Source organism: Oncorhynchus mykiss, chromosome 12 (assembly GCF_013265735.2).
Source record: "Oncorhynchus mykiss isolate Arlee chromosome 12, USDA_OmykA_1.1, whole genome shotgun sequence".
Taxonomy (NCBI): domain Eukaryota; kingdom Metazoa; phylum Chordata; class Actinopteri; order Salmoniformes; family Salmonidae; genus Oncorhynchus; species Oncorhynchus mykiss.
Window position 1 is genome coordinate 1414059 of NC_048576.1, and position 24738 is coordinate 1438796.

The 24738-nt window shown below is 39.9% G+C and overlaps 1 protein-coding gene across 4 annotated transcripts in view; it reads left to right on the forward strand.

The window, feature by feature from the left end:
* LOC110517257 (transcription factor 4) overlaps nt 1-24738 on the forward strand; it is a 409834-nt gene that overhangs the window by 261071 nt on the left and 124025 nt on the right. For all 4 annotated transcript variants that reach the window (XM_036936725.1, XM_036936726.1, XM_036936724.1 and 1 more), the window contains 2 exons: nt 15117-15240; nt 18572-18621. In XM_036936725.1, the coding sequence (XP_036792620.1) occupies nt 15117-15240; nt 18572-18621 (174 nt within the window). The remainder of the gene's footprint in view (nt 1-15116; nt 15241-18571; nt 18622-24738) is intronic.

A 24738-nucleotide genomic window follows, 5' to 3' on the forward strand; every position in this document is an offset into this window, starting at 1 on the left:
TATTGTTATAGTTCTATATAGTGTTATATCGTTTTATTTAGTGTTATATAGTTATATATATTGTTATAGGTCTATATAGTGTTATATAGTTATATATATATTGTTATAGTTCTATATAGTGTTATATAGTTATATATATATTGTTATAGTTTTATTTAGTGTTATATAGTTATATATATTGTTATAGTTTTATTTAGTCTTGTATAGTGTTATATAGTTATATATATATATTGTTATAGTTCTATATAGTGTTATATAGTTATATATATTGTTATAGTTCTATATAGTGTTATATAGTTATATATATATTGTTATAGGTCTATATAGTGTTATATAGTTATATATATATTGTTATAGTTTTATTTAGTGTTATATAGTTATATATATTGTTATAGTTCTATATAGTGTTATATCGTTTTATTTAGTGTTATATAGTTATATATATTGTTATAGTTCTATATAGTGTTATATAGTTATATATATATTGTTATAGTTCTATATAGTGTTATATAGTTATATATATATTGTTATAGTTCTATATAGTGTTATATAGTTATATATATATTGTTATAGGTCTATATAGTGTTATATAGTTATATATATATTGTTATAGTTCTATATAGTGTTATATAGTTATATATATTATTATAGTTTTATTTAGTGTTATATAGTTATATATATTGTTATAGGTCTATATAGTGTTATATAGTTATATATATTGTTATAGGTCTATATAGTGTTATATAGTTATATATATATTGTTATAGTTCTATATAGTGTTATATAGTTATATATATTATTATAGTTTTATTTAGTCTTGTTTAACAAACATTTAGTCTTTTATATCATGCCTTGGTTTCTTTACATTAAATATGCACAGTGCAGAAGTCGCTCCTCCATTTCCTGGTTACTTTAATTCCTATTAAAACTAGCACGTGTAGTGTCGCGAATCAGTTGTACTTAACCGCCGAGAACTATATTGTCCAAACCACAGATCAGGTATTTTCTTTTGTTTTGACGCTGGTGTACAAAACTGAAAGTTGAAGATGCTGAAAACTAAACTTAAGAACGAGAAGGAGTATGTTGCAGCTTTATTTTATTAAAGATAAATAAATAAACAATATTTTTTTTAAATTTATCTTTCAGTTTGTGTTTGAACAGATATTTTGCAGGTGTGTCATTGGTGTGTGTGCTCGTGCCTGTGCTGTTGTGTGGCTTCAGGCCATTCTCTGGAATCAGCCTCCTGGAATGTACACAATGGAGTGGCAATTGAGTGTGTTGTGGTCTCAGCCCCTTTTGAAATACATGGGGTTGATCACAAGGAGTGACACACACACACACACAAACCATCCTAACCATCCTGGCCCTCTGAGCTAACCATCCTGGCCCTCTGAGCTAACCATCCTGGCCTCTGAGCTAACCATCCTGGCCCTCTGAGCTAACCATCCTGGCCCTCTGAGCTAACCATCCTGGCCTCTGAGCTAACCATCCTGGCCTCCGAGTTAACCATCCTGGCCTCTGGGCTAACCATCCTGGCCCTCTGAGCTAACCATCCTGGCCCTCTGAGCTAACCATCCTGGCCCTCTGAGCTGCCCATCCTGGCCTCTGAGCTAACCATCCTGGCCTCTGAGTTAACCATCCTGGCCTCTGAGCTAACCATCCTGTCCTCTGAGCTACCCATCCTGTCCTCTGAGTTAACCATCCTGGCCCTCTGAGCTGCCCATCCTGGCCTCTGAGCTAACCATCCCGGCCCTCTGAGCTGCCCATCCTGGCCTCTGAGCTAACCATCCTGGCCTCTGAGCTAACCATCCTGGCCTCTGAGCTAACCATCCTGCCCTCTGAGCTGCCCATCCTGGACTCTGAGCTAACCATCCTGGCCACTGAGCTGACCATCCTGGCCCTCTGAAACTAACCATCCAGGCCCTCTTAGCTAACCATCCTGTCCTCTGAGCTATCCATCCTGTCCTCTGAGCTGCCCGTCCTGGCCTCTGAGCTGACCATCCTGGCCCTCTGAGCTAACCATCCTGGCCCTCTGAGATAACCATCCTGGCCCTCTGAGCTAACCATCCTGGCCCTCTGAGCTAACCATCCAGGCCTCCTGAGATATCCATCAAGACCCTCTGAGATAACCATCCAGGCCCTCTGAAACTAACCATCCATGCCTCTTAGCTGCCCATCCTGGCCTCTTAGCTGCCCATCCAGGCCCTCTTAGCTGCCCATCCTGGCCCTCTTAGCTGCCCATCCAAGCCCTCTTAGCTGCCCATCCATACCTCTTAGCTGCCCATCCTGGCCTCTTAGCTGCCCATCGAAGCCCTCTTAGCTGCCCATCCTGGCCTCTTAGCTGCCCATCCAGACTCTCTTAGCTGCCCATCCAAGCCCTCTTAGCTGCCCGTCCAGGCCCTCTTAGCTGCATATCCAGGCCCTCTTAGCTGCCCACCCAGGCCCTCTTAGCTGCCCATCTAGGCCCTCTTAGCTGCCCATCCAGGCCCTCTTAGCTGCCCATCCAGGCCCTCTTAGCTGCCCATCCATGCCTCGTAGCTGCCCATCCTGGCCTGTTAGCTGCCCATCCAGGCCCTCTTAGCTGCCCATCCTGGCCTCTTTGCTGTCCATCCTGGCGTCTTAGATGCCCATCCATGCCTCTTAGCTGCCCATCCAGGCCCTCTTAGCTGCCCATCCAAGCCCTCTTAGCTGCCCGTCCAGGCCCTCTTAGCTGCCCATCCATGCCTCTTAGCTGCCCATCCAGGCCCTCTTAGTTGCCCATCCAAGCCCTCTTAGCTGCCCATCCTGGCCTCTTAGCTGCCCATCCTGGCCTCTTAGCTGCCCATCCTGGCCTCTTAGCTGCCCATCCATGCCCTCTTAGCTGCCCATCCAGGCCCTCTTAGCTGCCCATCCAGGCCTCTTAGCTGCCGATCCAAGCCCTCTTAGCTAACCATCCTGGTCCTCTCAGCTCTCTCTCCCTCTCTCCTCTTAGTAGTGGGACGCTGGATGGTTGGGCTGCTACTGTCTTTGTCTCAGTTGTTTAATTGGTTCCAGAAGACGGCAGATATTGCCAGGTGTAATGTACTGTCTGATTCTGTTTTAAGTGTTCTTAAATGGTTTCTATTTATTTATCAACCGAAGCGTGATTAAGCTAATTAAAGCGAACCGCTTTGAACTGCCCAGGATGGCAGTGCTGTACCACGGAACAGAGAGAGAGAGAGGAGGAGGGAGATAGAGAGAGAGAAAGGATGAGAGAGAGAGAGAGAGAGAGAGGGAGAGAGAGAGAGAGAGAGAGAGGGGGGGAGGAGAGGGAAGAGAGAGAGAGAGGGAGGGAGGAGAGAGGGAGAGAGAGAGAGAGAGAGAAAGAGAGAGGCAGAGAGAGAGAGAGAGAGGCAGAGAGAGAGAGAGAGAGGCAGAGAGAGAGAGAGAGAGGCAGAGAGAGAGAGAGAGAGAGAAGGGAGAGAGAGAGAGAGAGAAGGGAGAGAGAGAGAGAGAGAAGGGAGAGAGGGAGGGAGGAGAGAGAGAGAGGAGGAGGAGGGAGAGAGAGGAGGAGGAGGGAGAGAGAAAGGATGAGAGAGAGAGAGAAAGGAGGAGAGAGCGGGGGGTGAGAACAGTCGCTGTTCTCACCCCCCGTGTGTGTGTGTCGACTGTTCTTACCCCCCGTGTGTGTGTGTGTGTGTCTGTGTGTGTGTGTGTGTTTGTGTGTGTGTGTGTATTTCAACGGGCCGAGACCACAACACACTCCATTGCCACTGTGCTACAGCTTTTCCCCATCATGGTCACCAAGCCTGGCTGGGGCATCTTGACGTCAGCTTCTTATCCCATAACACACCAGCTGCTCTCTGGATTCTCCATCACACAGAAACACACACAGAAACACACACACACAAAAACACACACACACACACACACACACATGCACGCACACATGCACACACACATGCACACACACACATGCACACACACATGCACACACACAGACACATGCACACACACTCACAGAAACACACACAGACACATGCACACACACACACACAGAAACACGCACACAGACACATGCACACACACACGCACACACACACACACACACAGAAACACACACACAGACACATGCACACACAAATCAAATCAAATTAAATTGTATTTGTCACATGACCCCCGAATACAACGGGTGTAGACTTAACCGTGAAATGCTTACGAGCCCTTCCCAATGATGCAGAGTTAAACTATTATAATAAAAATATTAACAGGATGAATATAATACACAAGAATGGAGCTATATACAGGAAGTACCAGATCAATGTGGAGCTATATACAGGAAGTCCCAGCACCAGATCAATGTGGAGCTATATACAGGAAGTATCAGATCAATGTGGAGCTATATACAGGAAGTACCAGATCAATGTGGAGCTATATACAGGAAGTACCAGATCAATGTGGAGCTATATACAGAAAGTACCAGATCAATGTGGAGCTATATACAGGAAGTACCAGTTCAATGTGGAGTTATATACAGGAAGTACCAGATCAATGTGGAGCTATATACAGGAAGTACCAGATCAATGTGGAGCTATATACAGGAAGTACCAGATCAATGTGGAGCTATATACAGGAAGTACCAGATCAATGTGGAGCTATATACAGGAAGTACCAGATCAATGTGGAGTTATATACATGAAGTACCAGTTCAATGTGGAGCTATATACAGGAAGTACCAGATCAATGTGGAGCTATATACAGGAAGTACCAGATCAATGTGGAGTTATATACAGGAAGTACCAGATCAATGTGGAGCTATATACAGGAAGTACCAGATCAATGTGGAGTTATATACAGGAAGTACCAGTTCAATGTGGAGCTATATACAGGAAGTACCAGATCAATGTGGAGCTATATACAGGAAGTACCAGATCAATGTGGAGCTATATACAGGAAGTACCAGTTCAATGTGGAGCTATATACAGGAAGTACCAGATCAATGTGGAGCTATATACAGGAAGTACCAGATCAATGTGGAGCTATATACAGGAAGTACCAGTTCAATGTGGAGCTATATACAGGAAGTACCAGATCAATGTGGAGCTATATACAGGGAGTACCAGATCAATGTGGAGCTATATACAGGGAGTACCAGATCAATGTGGAGCTATATACAGGAAGTACCAGATCAATGTGGAGCTATATACAGGGAGTACCATATCAATATGTATCTATATACAGGGAGTACCAGTACCAGATCAATGTGGAGCTATATACAGGAAGTACCATTACCAGATCAATGTGGAGCTATATACAGGGAGTACCATATCAATGTGGAGCTATATACAGGAAGTACCAGTACCAGATCAATGTGGAGTTATATACAGGGAGTACCAGTACCAGATCAATGTAGAGTTATATACAGGGAGTACCAGTACCAGATCAATGTGGAGCTAAATACAGGAAGTACCAGTATCAGATCAATGTGGAGTTATATACAGGGAGTACCAGATTAATGTGGAGCTATATACAGGAAGTACCAGATCAATGTGGAGGTATATACAGGAAGTACCAGTACCAGATCAATGTGGCACTATATACAGGGAGTACCAGTACCAGATCAATCTGGAAAGGTACACGGTATTTGAGGTAGATATGTACATGAAGGCAGGGTAAAGTGACTAGGCATCAGGATAGATAATATTAAGGTATTTGAGGTAGATATGTACTTGAAGGCAGGGTAAAGTGACTAGTCATCAGGATAGATAATAATGAGGTAGATATGTACATGAAGGCAGGGTAAAGTGACTAGGCATCAGGATAGATAATAATGAGGTAGATATGTACATGAAGGCAGGGTAAAGTGACTAGGCATCAGGATAGATAATAATAAGGTATTTGAGGTAGATATGTACATGAAGGCAGGGTGAAGTGACTAGTCATCAGGATAGATAATAATGAGGTAGATATGTACATGAAGGCAGGGTAAAGTGACTAGGCATCAGGATAGATAATAATGAGGTAGATATGTACATGAAGGCAGGGTAAAGTGACTAGGCATCAGGATAGATAATAATAAGGTATTTGAGGTAGATATGTACATGAAGGCAGGGTAAAGTGACTAGGCATCAGGATAGATAATAATAAGGTATTTGAGGTAGATATGTACATGAAGACAGGGTAAAGTGACTAGGAATCAGGATAGATAATAATAAGGTATTTGAGGTAGATATGTACATGAAGCCAGGGTAAAGTGACTAGGCATCAGGATAGATAATAATAAGGTATTTGAGGTAGATATGTACATGAAGGCAGGGTGAAGTGACTAGTCATCAGGATAGATAATAATGAGGTAGATATGTACATGAAGGCAGGGTAAAGTGACTAGGCATCAGGATAGATAATAATGAGGTAGATATGTACATGAAGGCAGGGTAAAGTGACTAGGCATCAGGATAGATAATAATAAGGTATTTGAGGTAGATATGTACATGAAGGCAGGGTAAAGTGACTAGTCATCAGGATAGATAATAATGAGGTAGATATGTACATGAAGGCAGGGTAAAGTGACTAGGCATCAGGATAGATAATAATGAGGTAGATATGTACATGAAGGCAGGGTAAAGTGACTAGGCATCAGGATAGATAATAATGAGGTAGATATGTACATGAAGACGGGGTAAAGTGACTAGACATCAGGATAGATAATAATAATGTATTTGAGGTAGATATGTACATGAAGGCAGGGTAAAGTGACTAGGCATCAGGATAGATAATAATAAGGTATTTGAGGTAGATATGTACATGAAGGCAGGGTGAAGTGACTAGGCATCAGGATAGATAATAATGAGGTAGATATGTACATGAAGACGGGGTAAAGTGACTAGGCATCAGGATAGATAATAATAAGGTATTTGAGGTAGATATGTACATGAAGACAGGGTGAAGTGATTAGGCATCAGGATAGATAATAATAAGGTATTTGAGGTAGATATGTACATGAAGACGGGGTAAAGTGACTAGGCATCAGGATAGATAATAATAATGAATTTGAGGTAGATATGTACATGAAGACAGGGTAAAGTGACTAGGCATCAGGATAGATAATAATAAGGTATTTGAGGTAGATATGTACATGAAGGCAGGGTGAAGTGATTAGGCATCAGGATAGATAATAATAATGTATTTGAGGTAGATATGTACATGAAGACAGGGTAAAGTGACTAGGCATCAGGATAGATAATAATAAGGTATTTGAGGTAGATATGTACATGAAGGCAGGGTGAAGTGACTAGGCATCAGGATAGATAATAATGAGGTATTTGAGGTAGATATGTACATGAAGGCAATGTGAAGTGACTAGACATCAGGATAGATAATAATGAGGTAGATATGTACATGAAGGCAGGGTGAAGGGTCTAGACATCAGGATAGATAATAATGAGGTAGATATGTACATGAAGGCAGGGTGAAGGGACTAGACATCAGGATAGATAATAATGAGGTATTTGAGGTAGATATGTACATGAAGATAGGGTGAAGTGACTAGGCATCCGGATAGATAATAATGAGGTAGATATGTACATGAAGGCAGGGTGAAGTGACTAGGCATCAGGATAGATAATAATGAGGTAGATATGTACATGAAGGCAGGTTGAAGTGACTAGGCATCAGGATAGATAATAATGAGGTAGATATGTACATGAAGGCAGGGTGAAGCGACTAGACATCAGGATAGATAATAATGAGGTAGATATGTACATGAAGGCAGGTTGAAGTGACTAGACATCAGGATAGATAATAATGAGGTAGATATGTACATGAAGATAGGGTGAAGTGACTAGGCATCAGGATAGATAATAATGAGGTAGATATGTACATGAAGATAGGGTGAAGTGACTAGGCATCAGGATAGATAATAATGAGGTAGATATGTACATGAAGATAGGGTGAAGTGACTAGACATCAGGATAGATAATAATGAGGTAGATATGTACATGAAGGCAGGGTAAAGTGACTAGACATCAGGATAGATAATAATGAGGTATTTGAGGTAGATATGTACATGAAGGGAGGGTGAAGTGACTAGGCATCAGGATAGATAATAATGAGGTAGATATGTACATGAAGATAGGGTGAAGTGACTAGACATCCTGTATATGGCTGTGCCTCTTTAAGCATCAGTCAGCTGTGACCGTAATGTGGCAGGCAGACTGCTGGTTTGAGTTAGTGAACACAACTAGGGTGGTGACTCTCTTTGGTGTGTGTGTGTGTGTGTGTGTGTGTGTGTGTGTGTGTGTGTGTGTGGGTGGGCGGGCGGGCGTGCGTGCGGGCGGGCGGGCGGGCGTGCGTGTGTGTGTGTGTCGCTGGCGTGCTCATCCATTGGAGCCAGGTGCTCCGTGCCTCGCATGCACTTCCTCATAATTAATGACTCCTTCCTGCATTGCCCGCCTTCTCTCCCCGCTGCACAGGACTGTAAAGAAGTGTCCCAACATGTGCAGGCAGGCCAACCCCGTAGAGCCTCAAGCTAACCTGTACGTTTTAGCAGACATTCCTATCCAGAGCAACTTACAGTAGTAGTGATTTCACGCATTGGTCCCCCGTGGGAATCAAACCCACAACACTGTCATTCCAAACATTCTATCAAATGAGCCTTCCGGGAGCTCTGTAGTCCCTAAGGGGTCTCTGTAGTCCCTAAGGGCTTTATGTAGTCCCTAGGGGGTCTCTGTAGTCCCTAGGGTGTTTCTGTAGTCCCTAAGGGATCTCTGTAGTCCCTAAAACGTTTCTTTAGGTCCTAAGGGGTTTCTGTAGTCCCTAAGGGGTTTCTGTAGGTCCTAAGGGGTTTCTGTAGTCCCTAATGGGTTTCTGTAGTCCCTAAGGGGTCTCTGTAGTCCCTAAGGGGTCTCTGTAGTCCCTAAGGGGTCTCTGTAGTCCCTAAGGGGTTTCTGTAGTCCCTAAGGGGTTTATGTTGACCCTAAGGGCTTTATGTAGTCCCTAAAGGGTTTATGTAGGCCCTAAGGGATTTCCGTAGTCCCTAAAGGGTTTCTGTAGTCCTTAAGGGGTCTCTGTAGTCCCTAAATTGTTTATGTAGTCCCTAAGTGGTCTCTGTAGTCCCTAAGGGGTTTCTGTAGTCCCTAAAGGGTTTCTGTAGTCCCTAAGGGGTATCTGTAGGTCCTAAGGGGTTTCTTTAGTCCCTAAGGGGTTTCTGTAGTCCCTAAGGGGTTTCTGTAGTCCCCAAGGGGTTTCTGTAGTCCCTAAAGGGGTCGTTGTAGTCCCTAAGGGGTTTCTGTAGTACCTAAAGGGGTTTATGTAGTGCCTAAAGGGGTTTCTGTAGTCCCTAAGGGGTTTCTATAGTCCATAAGGGGTTTATGTAGTCCCTAAGGGGTTTCTGTAGTCCCTAAGGAGTTTCTGTATTCTGTAGTCCCTAAGGGGTTTCTATAGTCCCTAAGGGGTTTATGTAGTCCCTAAGGGGTTTCTGTAGTCCCTAAGGAGTTTCTGTATTCTGTAGTCCCTAAGGGGTTTCTGTAGTCCCTAAGGAGTTTCTGTATTCTGTAGTCCCTAAGGGGTTTCTGTAGTCCCTAAGGGGTTTCTGTATTATGTAGTCCCTAAGGGGTTTCTGTAGTCCCTAAGGGGTCTCTGTAGTCCCTAATGGGTTTATGTAGTCCCTAATGGGTCTCTGTAGTCCCTAAGGGGTCTCTGTAGTCCCTAGGGTGTTTCTGTAGTCCCTAAGGGATCTCTGTAGTCCCTAAAATGTTTCTTTAGGTCCTAAGGGGTTTCTGTAGTCCTTAAGGGGTTTCTGTAGGTCCTAAGGGGTTTCTGTAGTCCCTAATGGGTTTCTGTAGTCCCTAAGGGGTCTCTGTAGTCCCTAAGGGGTCTCTGTAGTCCCTAAGGGGTCTCTGTAGTCCCTAAGGGGTTTCTGTAGTCCCTAAGGGGTTTATGTTGACCCTAAGGGCTTTATGTAGTCCCTAAAGGGTTTATGTAGGCCCTAAGGGATTTCCGTAGTCCCTAAAGGGTTTCTGTAGTCCTTAAGGGGTCTCTGTAGTCCCTAAATTGTTTATGTAGTCCCTAAGTGGTCTCTGTAGTCCCTAAGGGGTTTCTGTAGTCCCTAAAGGGTTTCTGTAGTCCCTAAGGGGTATCTGTAGGTCCTAAGGGGTTTCTTTAGTCCCTAAGGGGTTTCTGTAGTCCCTAAGGGGTTTCTGTAGTCCCCAAGGGGTTTCTGTAGTCCCTAAAGGGGTCGTTGTAGTCCCTAAGGGGTTTCTGTAGTACCTATAGGGGTTTATGTAGTGCCTAAAGGGGTTTCTGTAGTCCCTAAGGGGTTTCTATAGTCCATAAGGGGTTTATGTAGTCCCTAAGGGGTTTCTGTAGTCCCTAAGGAGTTTCTGTATTCTGTAGTCCCTAAGGGGTTTCTATAGTCCCTAAGGGGTTTATGTAGTCCCTAAGGGGTTTCTGTAGTCCCTAAGGAGTTTCTGTATTCTGTAGTCCCTAAGGGGTTTCTGTAGTCCCTAAGGAGTTTCTGTATTCTGTAGTCCCTAAGGGGTTTCTGTAGTCCCTAAGGGGTTTCTGTATTATGTAGTCCCTAATGGGTTTCTGTAGTCCCTAAGGGGTCTCTGTAGTCCCTAATGGGTTTATGTAGTCCCTAATGGGTCTATGTAGTCCCTAATGGTTCTCTGTAGTCCCCAAGGGGTCTCTGTAGTCCCTAAATTGTTTATGTAGTCCCTAAGTGGTCTCTGTAGTCCCTAAGGGGTTTCTGTAGTCCCTAAAGGGTTTCTGTAGTCCCTAAGGGGTATCTGTAGGTCCTAAGGGGTTTCTTTAGTCCCTAAGGGGTTTCTGTAGTCCCTAAGGGGTTTCTGTAGTCCCCAAGGGGTTTCTGTAGTCCCTAAAGGGGTCGTTGTAGTCCCTAAGGGGTTTCTGTAGTACCTAAAGGGGTTTATGTAGTGCCTAAAGGGGTTTCTGTAGTCCCTAAGGGGTTTCTATAGTCCATAAGGGGTTTATGTAGTCCCTAAGGGGTTTCTGTAGTCCCTAAGGAGTTTCTGTATTCTGTAGTCCCTAAGGGGTTTCTATAGTCCCTAAGGGGTTTATGTAGTCCCTAAGGGGTTTCTGTAGTCCCTAAGGAGTTTCTGTATTCTGTAGTCCCTAAGGGGTTTCTGTAGTCCCTAAGGAGTTTCTGTATTCTGTAGTCCCTAAGGGGTTTCTGTAGTCCCTAAGGGGTTTCTGTATTATGTAGTCCCTAAGGGGTTTCTGTAGTCCCTAAGGGGTCTCTGTAGTCCCTAATGGGTTTATGTAGTCCCTAATGGGTCTCTGTAGTCCCTAAGGGGTCTCTGTAGTCCCTAGGGTGTTTCTGTAGTCCCTAAGGGATCTCTGTAGTCCCTAAAATGTTTCTTTAGGTCCTAAGGGGTTTCTGTAGTCCTTAAGGGGTTTCTGTAGGTCCTAAGGGGTTTCTGTAGTCCCTAATGGGTTTCTGTAGTCCCTAAGGGGTCTCTGTAGTCCCTAAGGGGTCTCTGTAGTCCCTAAGGGGTCTCTGTAGTCCCTAAGGGGTTTCTGTAGTCCCTAAGGGGTTTATGTTGACCCTAAGGGCTTTATGTAGTCCCTAAAGGGTTTATGTAGGCCCTAAGGGATTTCCGTAGTCCCTAAAGGGTTTCTGTAGTCCTTAAGGGGTCTCTGTAGTCCCTAAATTGTTTATGTAGTCCCTAAGTGGTCTCTGTAGTCCCTAAGGGGTTTCTGTAGTCCCTAAAGGGTTTCTGTAGTCCCTAAGGGGTATCTGTAGGTCCTAAGGGGTTTCTTTAGTCCCTAAGGGGTTTCTGTAGTCCCTAAGGGGTTTCTGTAGTCCCCAAGGGGTTTCTGTAGTCCCTAAAGGGGTCGTTGTAGTCCCTAAGGGGTTTCTGTAGTACCTATAGGGGTTTATGTAGTGCCTAAAGGGGTTTCTGTAGTCCCTAAGGGGTTTCTATAGTCCATAAGGGGTTTATGTAGTCCCTAAGGGGTTTCTGTAGTCCCTAAGGAGTTTCTGTATTCTGTAGTCCCTAAGGGGTTTCTATAGTCCCTAAGGGGTTTATGTAGTCCCTAAGGGGTTTCTGTAGTCCCTAAGGAGTTTCTGTATTCTGTAGTCCCTAAGGGGTTTCTGTAGTCCCTAAGGAGTTTCTGTATTCTGTAGTCCCTAAGGGGTTTCTGTAGTCCCTAAGGGGTTTCTGTATTATGTAGTCCCTAATGGGTTTCTGTAGTCCCTAAGGGGTCTCTGTAGTCCCTAATGGGTTTATGTAGTCCCTAATGGGTCTATGTAGTCCCTAATGGTTCTCTGTAGTCCCCAAGGGGTCTCTGTAGTCCCTAAGGGGTTTATGTAGTCCCTAAGGGGTTTCTGTTGACCGTAAGGGGTTTCTGTAGTCCCTAAGAGGTTTCTGTAGTCCCTAATAGGTTTATGTAGTCCCTAAGGGGTTTCTGTAGTCCCTAAGGGGTTTATGTAGTCCCTAAGGGGTCTCTGTAGTCCCTAAGGGGTCTCTGTAGTCCCTAAATTGTGTATGTAGTCCCTAAGGAGTCTCTGTAGTCCCTAAGGGGTCTCTGTAGTCCCTAAATTGTTTATGTAGTCCCCAAGGGGTCTCTGTAGTCCCCAATGGGTCTCTGTAGTCCCTAAATTGTGTATGTAGTCCCCAAGGGGTCTCTGTAGTCCCTAAGGGGTCTCTGTAGTCCCTAAGGGGTTTCTGTAGTTCCTAAGTGGTTTCTGTAGGCCCTAAGGGGTATCTGTAGTCCCTAAATTGTTTCTGTAGTCCCTAAAGGGTTTCTGTAGTCCCTAAGGGGTCTCTGTAGTCCCTAAGTGGTCTCTGTAGGCCCTAAAGGGTTTAGATACCCATTGTAGATCAGATACCATCCTCAGCTCCTATCTCTGTGTACTGACTCCATGTCTTCATGTCCTTCAACAGGACTCCCACCTCTCTCTATAGAGGGGCATATCAAACACGACTCATCAAAGGGCTCTTTGTGGGACTTGAAAAACACCTTTGGCGCTCCTACTGCACGTGGCCAAGTCTCTGTAGGGAAGACCTGTTCTCCACAGGGATCTCCACTCCGCCTCTCTCTTGTCTCTGTCTGTCTTGCATCCCAGTAACGTTACTGTCATGTCCAGCCAGGGTTTTTAATATCAGGAGACATACCTCTTTATTTTTATTTGAGTTTTACTTCAAAACAGTTCACTCCTTTTTGTTTTTCTTTAGTTGGTGGAGGCATTTGTATTATCATTTGTCAATTAGGCATACCTTAATGTCCTCTCCTTTTGAGAATCATCATGTGTTACCCAACCAGGCATGATCTAGTGTTTGTCCCAAGTGGCACCCTATTCCCTGCATAGTGCACTACTTAGACCAGGACCCCTTATTAAATGTAGTACACTAAATAGGGAATAGGGTGCCATTTGGGATTCTGTAATACCCCTGTGCTCTAAATGCCAAGGCTAGGAGCCAAAATCCTTCACAGGACGGCTCCTCTCTTCTCTCCTCTGTTCAGGTGCTTGTCGTTTATCTTGGTTAATATCAGACACTGGATGCCAGCTGGGTACAACAGATCGTCAGAGCTGAGATTGGACAAAGAGGAGGGGAGGGGAGGAGAGTAGAGAAGGAGGAGGGGGAGAGGAGGAGGGGGAAGGGGAGAGGAGGAGGAGGAGGGGGAGAGGAGTAGGAGAGGAGGAGAGTAGAGTAGGAGGAGGGGGAGAGGAGGAGGAGGAGGAGGAGGAGGATAAGGGGAGAGGAGGATGAGGAGAAGGGGAGAGGAGGAGGAGAAGGGAGAGAGGAGGAGGGGGAGGAGGAGGAGGGGGAGAGGAGGAGGAGGAGGGGGAGAGTAGCAGGGGGAGGAGCAGGAGAGTAGAGGAAGGGGAGAGGAGGGGGAGAGGAGTATGAGGGGGAGAGGAGTAGGTTAGGAGGTGGAGGAGGGGAGGAGGAGGAAAGGCATGAGAATTGTACTGCCACTTTGTTGCCAGGTTACCACTTGCTTGAAAAAATGCCTGATAGACAATACCCCAGACCCCCTGTCCTCTACCCCCTCTCCTCTACTCCAGACCCCCTCTGCTCTACCCAGACCCCCTCTCCTCTACCCCCTCTCCTCTACCCAGACCTCCTCTCTCCCCCACCCCCCAAACCTCCTCTCTCCCCTACCCCCCAACCCTCCTCTCTCCTCCCTACACCCCAACCCTCCTCTCTCCTCCCTACCCCCAACCCTCCTCTCTCCTCCCTACCCCCAACCCTCCTCTCTCCCCTACCCCCCAACCCTCCTCTCTCCTCCCTACACCCCAACCCTCCTCCCCACCCCCCAACCCTCCTCTCTCCTCCCTACCCTCCAACCCTCCTCTCTCCTCCCTACACCCCAACCCTCCTCCCCACCCCCCAATCCTCCTCACTCCCCTACCCCCCAACCCTCCTCTCTCCTCCCTACACCCCAACCCTCCTCCTCACCCCCAACCCTCCTCTCTCCTCCCTACCCTCCAACCCTCCTCTCTCCTCCCCACCCCCCAACCCTCCTCTCTCTCCTCTCTCTCCCCCTACACCCCAACCCTCCTCTCTCCCCCTACACCCCAACCCTCCTCTCTCCTCCCCACCCAACAACCCTCCTCTCTCCCCCTACACCCCAACCCTCCTCTCTCCTCCCCACCCAACAACCCTCCTCTCTCCCCCTACACCCCAACCCTCCTCTCTCTCCCCCTACACCCCAACCCCCCTCTCTCCCCCCATCATGGGTCTTTTTTAGGTGACTCTATCTTGTTGTTATGGTTCTAGCACCACAGGTATTATCATATTTACATATGTAGATGTATTTTGTATATTTTGTTATGATCACAAAAGTATATATGTTTTTGAAACATTGTCATTGTATTTGATGTCTTTTCATAGGAATTTCATTTCAGTGTTTTTAGTATTTATCTCCAAAGACTTTGTTTTTTTTCCCTGTCCTAATTATTCCAGCAGCTGTTGTTTGTGTTTTTAACTTTACAACTTTTCATCCTTCATCTAAGTACATTTGAAAATGGTTAGTCGATAACACTACATATCCTTCCCCAAAAAAACTAAACGTTTTGTGGTCTGCTGAATTGATGCGTCACAACGTGATCACACGGTGGAGTGACTGGTCCTGTGTGTTATATGTCTAATGTTCGTCCGTCTCGCCGTCCTGTCTGTGTGTTACAGCCGAGCCTCCTGGCAGGAGAGATGGGCAGTCCTGGGGCGGTGTCGCCCACCAAGCCTGGGTCGCAGTATTACCAGCACTACAACAACAACCCTCGTCGGAGACCTCTGCACAGTGACAACATGGGTGAGCTCAGCTCCCGACCCTCACACCGCAATCAAACCCTAGTTCAACCCTGTCCTCATCCTCATCCTGTTCCTCCTCCTCCTCCTGTTCCTCCTCCTCATCCTGTTCCTCCTCCTCATCCTGTTCCTCCTCCTCATCCTGTTCCTCCTCCTGTTCCTCCTCCTCATCCTGTTCCTCCTCCTCCACCTCATCATGTTCCTCCTCCTCATCCTGTTCCTCATCCACATCCTGTTCCTCATACACATCCTGTTCCTCCACCTGTTCCTCCTCCTCCACCTGTTCCTCATCCTCATCCTGTTCCTCCTCTCCTCCTCCTCCTCCTCCACCTGTTCCTCCTCCTCATCCTGTTCCTCCTCCTCATCCTGTTCCTCCTCCTCCTCCTCATCATGTTCCTCCTCCTCCACCTCATCCTGTTCCTCCTCCTCCTCCTCCTCCTCCTCCTCATCCTGTTCCTCCTCCTCCACCTCATCCTGTTCCTCCTCCTCCTCCTCCTCCCTCTCCTCCTCATCCTGTTCCTCCTCCTCCACCTCATCCTGTTCCTCCTCCTCCTCCTCCTCATCCTGTTCCTCCTCCTCCACCTCATCCTGTTCCTCCTCCTCCACCTCATCCTGTTCCTCCTCCTCCTCCTCATCCTGTTCCTCCTCCTCCACCTCATCCTGTTCCTCCTCCACCTGTTCCTCCTCCTCATGATGTTCCTCATCCACATCCTGTTCCTCATCCACATCCTGTTCCTCATCCTTATCCTGTTCCACATCCTGTTCCTCATCCTCCCCATTCTCCTCATCCTGTTCCTGGGGAGGTCAGGTAGCCTAGTGGTTAGAGCATTGGACTAGTAACCGGAAGGTTGCAAGTTCAAATCCCCGAGCTGACAAGGTACAAATATGTTGTTCTGCCCCTGGACAGGCAGTTAACCCACTGTTCCTAGGCTGTCATTGGAAACAAGAATTTGTTCTTAACTGACTTGCCTAGTTAAATAAAGGTCAAATATATATATTTTTTAAAGATAGTGAGAAAAAAACACCAATCTCCTTCATAAAGTTCTTTAACTATTTAAAGATAATATACCAACACGTCAGAAAACTGACTTCTAGATTTTTGGAATGAAAATCTGAAGACACATTCAGTTGAAAAACAACTATGACTTCACAAAGATATAGCTAACCTTCTAACACATGTTTATATAAAAACGGATTCTATGTTAATATTAAAGCTGTTTAAAAAATAAATAAATGTATTGATCATGAACTATCACACACACAAGTTGTGTTTCAACCTGCTTTTGAATTAATGTGAGACGTCTAGGAAAGCCCATTCGCTTCTTTTGGAGGGGAACCAGAAGTGACAATAGATATCAGGCTCTTTTATTTATATCAAATACCTTTGCTTTTCTTCCCCAAAATAGAATATATTCATTTCTCCTTGACTTGGACAATGAACAAAGAACATGTTAAGACTTCCTTCTCCTTTGTCAGCCACCCCCCCTCCCCTCCCCCTCCCCCCCCAATAGGAAGTGAAGTATTTCCTGTTGTGGATATGAAGTGAAGTATTTCCTGTTGTGGATATGAAGTGAAGTATTTCCTGTTGTGGATATGAAATGAAGTATTTCCTGTTGTGGATATGAAGTGAATTATTTCCTGTTGTGGATAGGAAGTGAAGTATTTCCTGTTGTGGATATGAAGTGAAGTATTTCCTGTTGTGGATATGAAGTGAAGTATTTCCTGTTGTGGATATGAAGTGAAGTATTTCCTGTTGTGGATATAAAGTAAAGTATTTCATGTTGTGGATATGAAGTGAAGTATTTCCTGTTGTGGATATGAAGTGAAGTATTTCCTGTTGTGGATATGAAGTGAAGTATTTCCTGTTGTGGATATAAAGTAAAGTATTTCATGTTGTGGATATGAAGTGAAGTATTTCCTGTTGTGGATATGAATTGAAGTATTTCCTGTTGTGGATATGAAGTGAAGTATTTCCTGTTGTGGATATGAAGTGAAGTATTTCCTGTTGTGTATATAAAGTGAAGTATTTCTTGTTGTGGATATGAAGTGAAGTATTTCATGTTGTGTATATAAAGTAAAGTATTTCCTGTTGTGGATATGAAGTGAAGTATTTCATGTTGTGTATATAAAGTGAAGTATTTCCTGTTGTGGATATAAAGTGAAGTATTTCCTGTTGTGGATATGAAGTGAAGTATTTCATGTTGTGTAATAAAGTGAAGTATTTCCTGTTGTGGATATAAAGTGAAGTATTTCCTGTTGTGGATATGAAGTGAAGTATTTCATGTTGTGTATATAAAGTGAAGTATTTCCTGTTGTGGATATAAAGTGAAGTATTTCATGTTGTGGATATGAAGTGAAGTATTTCCTGTTGTGGATATGAAGTGAAGTATTTCATGTTGTGTATATAAAGTGAAGTATTTCATGTTGTGGATATAAAGTGAAGTATTTCATGTTGTGGATATAAAGTGAAGTATTTCATGTTGTGGATATGAAGTGAAGTATTTCATGTTGTGTATATAAAGTGAAGTATTTCCTGTTGTGGATATGAAGTGAAGTATTTCATGTTGTGTATATAAAGTGAAGTATTTCATGTTGTGGATATAAAGTGAAGTATTTCATGTTGTGGATATAAAGTGAAGTATTTCATGTTGTGTATATAAAGTGAAGTATTTCCTGTTGTGTATATAAAGTGAAGTATTTCATGTTGTGGATATGAAGTGAAGTATTTCATGTTGTGGATATGAAGTGAAGTATTTCATGTTGTGTATATAAAGTGAAGTATTTCATGTTGTGGATATAAAGTGAAGTATTTCATGTTGTGGATATAAAGTGAAGTATTTCATTTTGTGTATATAAAGTGAAGTATTTCATGTTGTGGATATGAAGTGAAGTATTTCATGTTGTGTATATAAAGTGAAGTATTTCCTGTTGTGGATATGAAGTGAAGTATTTCATGTTGTGTATATAAAGTGAAGTATTTCATGTTGTGGATATAAAGTGAAGTATTTCATGTTGTGGATATAAAGTGAAGTATTTCATGTTGTGTATATAAAGTGAAGTATTTCATGTTGTGGATATGAAGTGAATTATTTCCTGTTGTGGATATGAAGTGAAGTATTTCCTGTTGTGGATATAAAGTTAAGTATTTTACTTGGTTCTATTGTTGTCAATGCTTTATTTGTTTTAGTCAGGTCAAATAAAACTATTATTTTGTGAAGTGGTTTGATTTCTTCAGTCTTCTTCATGTGAATTTTTTTTTCTTCCACTAGGTAAATATTAGGAGGTTATCAATAAAAACGTGCCACTGAACTGTGTTTAATCCTTGTGTATTTCAGAGGTCCAGACAAAGAGAGTTCGGAAAGTTCCCCCTGGTTTGCCTTCCTCAGTAAGTCATTATTTAATTACATTTTAATGCCGTTTTAAAATCTGGATTGAAATTATTGTACACATTTTTATTCCTATAAGAATCTCTATATATCTCTCTCTCTCTCTCTCTCTCTCTATATATATATATATATATATATATATATATATATATATATATATATATATTTTAATGATCAATGATGATCATGAAACTTCTTAATATATATTACATAGACTATATTTTGCCATATATTATATAGTTGGATCTCCTGGTGGCAAAGCCTTCTTTCCTGACGATGAATTCTACTCTGAAACAAATATACACTGTCTGACGACGTACTTTTTGAAAGCCCGTTTCCTTTTTAAGAAGAGTAGAAACCGTTTTGGGTTACTATCATGTCCAGAAGTCGAGGAGAAGACATGTCTGGACATTGAGGTAGCTATTTCTAAAAAGGTTATCTTTCCCCCTCTTCACTGGAAGATAAGCATGCCGTAATGTAAGGCTTATCGTGGAGGCCTTTTGCTGCGGTCTCTAAGCTCTGTGGGAGAAGGCTGGGAGTCTATGGCAGTGGGGTTTTCTTTTGTATTGTCGGGGGGGGGGGGGACAAATTCCTTCCCAAAGAAACATTTAGGGGAACCCAATGTTGTTCATCTTTTGTCGTGCCTCGAGTAATGCAATACGGGATGCAATCTATCTCGATAAACACATCAGGTGCTGATTTCTTCTTCAGGTTCAGAATGAAGCCTGTTTTAATGTATTGAGATCTGAAGCCTGAAGCCTGTTTTAATGCATTGAGATCTGAAGCCTGTTTTAATGTATTGAGATCTGAAGCCTGAAGCCTGTTTTAATGTATTGAGATCTGAAGCCTGTTTTGAATGCCATCAGGGTGGAGTATTCACGACAGGTGTCTCTCTGTCTGCCGAAATGAAAGCAGATTTGACAGTTTAGATGTGTTTGTTGCTCAACGTAATGGGGGCTTTGGCCTGAGAAGGCCTTGGCTAGGCCAGTGTGAAAGGCATTTTACTCTCTTTCTTCTGACAGAACTTTTCCATTTCTCCTGGAATGTCACTTTATCCATTTTTTTTTATTTCAGTGTCAAACATACCACCCCCCCCCCCCCCCACCACCCCCCCTTCCAACCACTAGACATTTATCAATGGCACAGCTGTGTTCCGTGCATGTCATTTTGTTAAACAAAGATTACCGAGACCTTTGCTGTAATCCGACATTTGCCGATGTGGATAAATTATAGAACAATCAAACACTATTTATTTTTCAACCTTCCAATCAATAATAGCACTTACTGTGTTAGTAAGCTTAGCCTATATATATATATATATATATATATATATGAAATATTAAATATGCAGGCCTAGATGGAAAGATGCCAGGAATGTCAAGTCGACAACCTGTTCTTACCTAAAACTACCGGTAATTGACCAAATGTTCAATTATATTGACTTTAACCAATATACTCATTTTGATAGTCAATCAATGGATCCCAATTTGACAAATCTACTACGGTATTGTATAATTGGTTTACATTGTTATCATATATCGTTTATACTCTGTTGAATGTTATTTTAGAAATGTATATAGTTCTTACATAGGTTAATTTTGATAATTAAAATGGACAAGATATTTCTTTATTTAAGATATATATAAGCAAAACATATTCATTTTTACTGCACAATGTCTGATGGATAGTAAATGAACTTGCTTTTTCTCGTCTCCTCGCAGGAGGATATATATATATATAGACTATCGTTTATATAAGAACAATGTGTTTTATAATCTTTGTGGCTCATTTCTTTGATCAATAGCATGGTAACATATGTGTAGCATTGAGTCCAGATGAACTTGCTAAAATTCCTCCTTTCTCTTAAAATCAATCCAACTCTTCTGTATTGTCCTTCGTTATTCTTCTGAACATCCCTTCAGTTAATTATAGTATACCAACATGTGTTTGTTAGTGAAGTGGATTTACTTAAAGAACACCTGTGCTGTCGCTAGAGAGAAACATGTGTTATGTGGTATGTGGTAATGTGGTAATGTTTCAATAGAGACGAGTTGAGTTGACCTTAGCAGTTTGGTGTTTCTCCTTCACGGTGTTTTAGGAGACAGTTCCAACCTTTTGATGAATCATTACACTGACCCCATGGTTATATTATATTATATTACACTGACCCCATGGTTATATTATATTATATTACACTGACCCCATGATTATATTATATTATATTACACTGACCCCATGATTATATTATATTATATTATATTATATTACACTGACCCCATGATTATATTATATTATATTACACTGACCCCATGATTATATTATATTATATTACACTGACCCCATGGTTATATTATATTATATTATACTGACCCCATGATTATATTATATTATATTATATTATATTATATTACACTGACCCCATGATTATATTATATTATATTATACTGACCCCATAATTATATTATATTATATTATACTGACCCCATAATTATATTATATTATATTATACTGACCCCATGATTATATTATATTATATTATATTATATTATATTACACTGACCCCATGATTATATTATATTATATTATACTGACCCCATAATTATATTATATTATACTGACCCCATGATTATATTATATTATATTATATTATATTATATTACACTGACCCCATGATTATATTATATTATATTATACTGACCCCATGGTTATATTATATTATATTATACTGACCCCATAATTATATTATATTATATTATACTGACCCCATGATTATATTATATTATATTATATTATATTAGACTGACCCCATGGTTATATTATATTATACTGACCCCATGGTTATATTATATTATACTGACCCCATGGTTATATTATATTATACTGACCCCATGGTTATATTATATTATACTGACCCATGATTATATTATATTATATTATATTATATTATACTGACCCCATGTTTATATTATATTATACTGACCCCATGGTTATATTATATTATACTGACCCATGATTATATTATATTATATTATATTATATTATATTATATTATACTGACCCCATGGTTATATTATATTATACTGACCCATGATTATATTATATTATATTATATTATATTATATTATATTATACTGACCCCATGGTTATATTATATTATATTATACTGACCCCATGGTTATATTATATTATACTGACCCCATGATGATATTATATTATATTATACTGACCCCATGGTTATATTATATTATACTGACCCCATAATTATATTATATTATATTATACTGACCCCATGGTTATATTATATTATACTGACCCATGATTGTATTATATTATATTATATTATATTATACTGACCCCATGATTATATTATATTATATTATATTATACCGACCCCATAATTATATTATATTATACTGACCCCATGGTTATATTATATTATACTGACCCATGATTATATTATATTATATTATATTATACTGACCCCATGATTATATTATATTATATTATACTGACCCCATAATTATATTATATTATATTATACTGACCCCATAATTATATTATATTATACTGACCCCATGGTTATATTATATTATACTGACCCATGATTATATTATATTATACTATATTATACTGACCCCATGATTATATTATATTATATTATACTGACCCCATGGTTATATTATATTATATTATATTATATTATATTATACTGACCCATGGTTATATTATATTATATTATACTGACCCCATAATTATATTATATTATATTATACTGACCCCATGATTATATTATATTATACTGACCCCATGGTTATATTATATTATACTGACCCCATGATTATATTATATGATATTATACTGACCCCATGATTATATTATATTATATTATACTGACCCCATGATTATATTATATTATACTGACCCATGATTATATTATATTATATTATATTATACTGACCCCATGATTATATTATATTATATTATACTGACCCCATAGTTATATTATATTATATTATATTATACTGACCCCATGATTATATTATATTATATTATACTGACCCCATAATTATATTATATTATATTATTCTGACCCCATGATTATATTATATTATATTATATTATATTATACTGACCCCATTATTATATTATATTATATTATATTATACTGACCCCATTATTATATTATATTATACTGACCCCATGGTTATATTATATTATACTGACCCCATGATTGTATTATATTATACTGACCCATGATTATATTATATTATATTATATTATATTATACTGACCCCATGGTTATATTATATTATACTGACCCCATGGTTATATTATATTATACTGACCCCATGGTTATATTATATTATACTTACCCCATGATTATATTATATTATACTGACCCCATTATTATATTATATTATATTTTACTGACCCCATAATTATATTATATTATACTGACCCCATGATTATATTATACTGACCCCATGATTATATTATATTATATTATATTATATTAGACTGACCCCATGGTTATATTATATTATACTGACCCCAAATTTATATTATATTATATTATTCTGACCCCATAATTATATTATATTATACTGACCCCATGGTTATATTATATTATACTGACCCCATGATTATATTATATTATACTTACCCCATGATTATATTATATTATACTGACCCCATTATTATATTATATTATATTATACTGACCCCATTATTATATTATATTATATTATATTATATTATACTGACCCCATTATTATATTATATTATACTGACCCCATGGTTATATTATATTATACTGACCCCATAATTATATTATATTATATTATACTGACCCCATGATTGTATTATATTATACTGACCCATGATTATATTATATTATATTATATTACATTATATTATACTGACCCCATGTTTATATTATATTATATTATACTGACCCCATATTTATATTATATTATATTATTCTGACCCCATAATTATATTATATTATACTGACCCCATGGTTATATTATATTATACTGACCCCATTATTATATTATATTATACTGACCCCATGGTTATAATATATTATACTGACCCCATAATTATATTATATTATATTATACTGACCCCATGATTGTATTATATTATACTGACCCATGATTATATTATATTATATTATATTATACTGACCCCATGATTATATTATACTGACCCCATGGTTATATTATATTATACTTACCCCATGATTATATTATATTATACTGACCCCATTATTATATTATATTATATTATACTGACCCCATAATTATATTATATTATACTGACCCCATGGTTATATTATATTATACTGACCCCATGAATATATTATATTATATTATATTATATTATATTATACTGACCCCATGGCTATATTATATTATACTGACCCCATGGTTGTATTATATTATACTTACCCCATGATTATATTATATTATAATGACCCCATAATTATATTATATTATACTGACCCCATGGTTATATTATATTATACTGACCCCATGATTATATTATATTATATTATATTATACTGACCCCATGGTTATATTATATTATACTGACCCCATGATTATATTATATTATATTATACTGACCCCATGGTTATATTATATTATATTATACTGACCCCATATTTATATTATATTATATTATTCTGACCCCATAATTATATTATATTATACTGACCCCATGGTTATATTATATTATACTGACCCCATGATTATATTATATTATACTTACCCCATGATTATATTATATTATACTGACCCCATTATTATATTATATTATACTGACCCCATGATTATATTATATTATATTATACTGACCCCATGATTATATTATATTATACTGACCCCATGGTTATATTATATTATACTGACCCCATGATTATATTATATTATATTATACTGACCCCATGATTATATTATATTATATTATACTGACCCCATGATTATATTATATTATACTGACCCATGATTATATTATATTATATTATATTATATTATACTGACCCCATGGCTATATTATATTATATTATATTATATTATACTGACCCCATGATTATATTATATTATATTATA